The sequence below is a fragment of the Mustelus asterias genome, chromosome 16 (genome assembly GCF_964213995.1).
Source record: "Mustelus asterias chromosome 16, sMusAst1.hap1.1, whole genome shotgun sequence".
NCBI classification, from domain to species: Eukaryota; Metazoa; Chordata; class Chondrichthyes; order Carcharhiniformes; family Triakidae; genus Mustelus; species Mustelus asterias.
In genome coordinates this window covers 53,898,592-53,901,225 of record NC_135816.1, presented here as the reverse complement: position 1 = coordinate 53,901,225, position 2,634 = coordinate 53,898,592, and the positions used below count along the sequence as shown (strand labels likewise).

The 2,634-nt window shown below is 53.1% G+C and overlaps 1 protein-coding gene across 1 annotated transcript; it reads right to left on the bottom strand.

Moving 5' to 3' along the window:
• Window positions 1–362: 362 nt before the first annotated feature.
• Window positions 363–1,849, bottom strand: LOC144505495 (D(1) dopamine receptor-like). The gene has a single exon (XM_078231615.1). It carries the CDS (start codon window positions 1,752–1,754, stop codon window positions 363–365), a length of 1,392 nt encoding a protein of 463 aa, XP_078087741.1. The 5' UTR covers window positions 1,755–1,849.
• Between the last annotated feature and the right edge of the window lie 785 nt (window positions 1,850–2,634).

The window sequence follows — 2,634 nt, the reverse complement described above, 5'->3', positions numbered from 1 at the left end:
TTTGTCACTTAATTTCGTTTCATCTCCACCGTGTAAAGGAACGATTGAGTTACATGTAGAAGTTCTGTAGAAGGGTCATTTTAGATCCGACTCTTGTTTCTCTCTCTCCACAGATGCTGCCAGACCTGTTGAGTTTATCCAGCATTGTTCTGTTGTTTGTGTGAGTTACATGTGACTTGTTTCAAGTAACTACAATAAGCAATGTTGCTAACTGATGGTTGGTGGGCAAACCAAGTTTAGTAGCTTTGATACCAGCTCTCGTGTATGTTGCCTCTGTTAAATTGGGGGAGAGGATGGGGGGGGGGGGGGGGTGTTGAAAGCAGCACTTTTTTCTCTCTCTCTCTCTGGGAGTGTGTAAACTGTCAGGTGTTGTGTTGGCCGTTTTGGGTGATAGGGATGATTTTTTCCAAGGACACGTCCGTCTCGTAGTCCCCGTTGCTGGAGAGGAGGCTGGTCGCCCCGTGCTGGGACACGGGGGAGAGCTTGGCGCAGCGGTTGGGGTCCGCCGGCTCTTCCTGAGGGCAGCAGCGCACCGAGTGGGGGATCAGGTAGATGCAGTTGTCCATTTTGTCCAGAGAGCCCCCGGGCTGGTAGGCGGACACCCCGTTGTGGATGGTGACCGTCTCCACCGCGTTGCTGCTGCAGAAAGCGTCGCAGCCCAACAGGGTGGAGAAGGCCTTGCGGAAGTCCGCGTTGAAGGCATAGATGATGGGGTTGAGCGAGGAGTTGGCCCAGCCGAACCAGACGAACACGTCGAAGGTGCCGCCGCTCACACAGGCTGGGCTGGCGGCGTGGGCGCTGCCTTCGCAGAAGGGCACGATGCAGTTGAGGATGAAGAAAGGCAGCCAGCAGCACACGAAGACGCCCATGATCACGGACAGGGTCTTCAGCACCTTGGTCTCCCTCTTGAAGGACATTTTCAGGGAGCTCTCGGGCTGCTGCAGCTCCGGCGCGTTGCTGGCGCTGCTCCGGTTGCTCTGGCAGTTCTTGGCGTGAACGGCCGCCCTCTCCAGCGCCGAGATCCGCCGGATCTGCTTCTGGGCGATCCGGTAGATCCTGGTGTAGGTGACGATCATGATGGCCACTGGGATGTAGAAGCTGATCAGGGAGGAGGAGATGGCGTAGGTCCTGTTCAGGCTGGAGTCACAGTTGTCCCCTGGGCGCTGGCCAGTGGTGTTGTAATCCAGTAAAGCGTTGGGCTTTGCCTTGTGCCAGTCCAACTGCACTGGGATGAAGGAAATCAGCACCGACAGGGTCCAGGCCACGCTGATCATTACAAAAGCCACTTTGGGTGTCATTTTCCGCTCGTAGCGGAATGGGCTGGAGATAGCCCAGTATCTGTCCACGCTAATGACACACAGGTTGAGGATAGAGGCGGTGGAGCACATTATGTCGAAGGCTACCCAGATGTTGCAGAAGGAACCAAAGGGCCAGTAGCCTGCCATCTCGCTCACAGCCTTCCAGGGCATCACCAGGACGGCCACCAGGAGGTCGGAGACGGCCAGCGAGATCACAAAGAAGTTGGTGACCTTCGATCGGAGGTGGCGGAATCGGACCACCGCCACGCAGACCAGAGTGTTCCCCAGGAGCGTGGAAAGTATCAGCAGCGAGAGGAAACAGCCTGTGAGCACACGGAACGAGGAGTCCTGCTCACCACTCAAAGAGCTCCCATCCATGGTAGTCGTGTTCAACCTCATTGCTCCGAAGGGAGAGAGAGGGGGGGGTGGGGGTGAGGATGGCCCCCCCTTCCTCATATACAGTATCCCCCACCCCTGCGCCACACTCCGCCTGCTCACCACCACTCACAATTAACCCATAGACTAGACGACGGGTAAGGGCGAAAACTCCTTTCACACTTCCAATAGAAATGGACCTACCTTCAATCCATCCCAACGCTGGCTGGATCTAGAGCTTTTTTTTATCAACGCCCTTTATCCCGGATTAGCTTTATCTTACAATCCATATTCGTAGCGCAGATGAGCATCTCTGCCCCAGTCAACAGCCTGGCAATAAGTAACTACCAACATTGCACCTTCCCCTAGTGCAATGGGGCCAGATTCTGCTGGACAAACAGTGCACATATATTGCATATTACTGTATCAGATTATTGATCCTCTGTAAGGGTCCAGGCACTCCCTTGCATCCTGTGGAGAATGTAAATCTAATGCATATACTGTTGGTACGAGATTGTTGTTGTGTGTATGGTTTTCAATAGCTTCTCTCTCAGAACTCTTCACTCCAGATAGCCGGTGTCTCTGTCGTGAAGAACTCGGAATGTCCTGCCCCTCGCCACTCACTGGACGTTCCTTAGGAATGTGAAGAGAGATCAGAAATAAAACACGTTGTCACTTTTTTAAACAACCACACAAATAGCATGAATTTCATTCACACATGACTATGCTTTACTACGCTACCAGTCGCAGTACAGCTGTGATCACTGGTGACTCCAGTTTACAACCAGCAACTGCGGTAATGAGATAACAGATAACACTCAGCAGATCAGGCAGCGACTGTGGAGAAAGGAGGGGAGGGTTCACCTTTCAGGTCCTCTGGTCAGAGCAGATTTCCAATGTATTTTGGACCGTTTACACTGTATTTAAACTCTCTCTCTCTCCGACTACTATTCCCCCTACA

Bases quoted from the DNA above. Each gene is read 5' to 3' on its own strand.
- LOC144505495 (XM_078231615.1), bottom strand. From the start codon at position 1,754: ATGAGGAAGGGGGGGCCATCCTCACCCCCACCCCCCCCTCTCTCTCCC.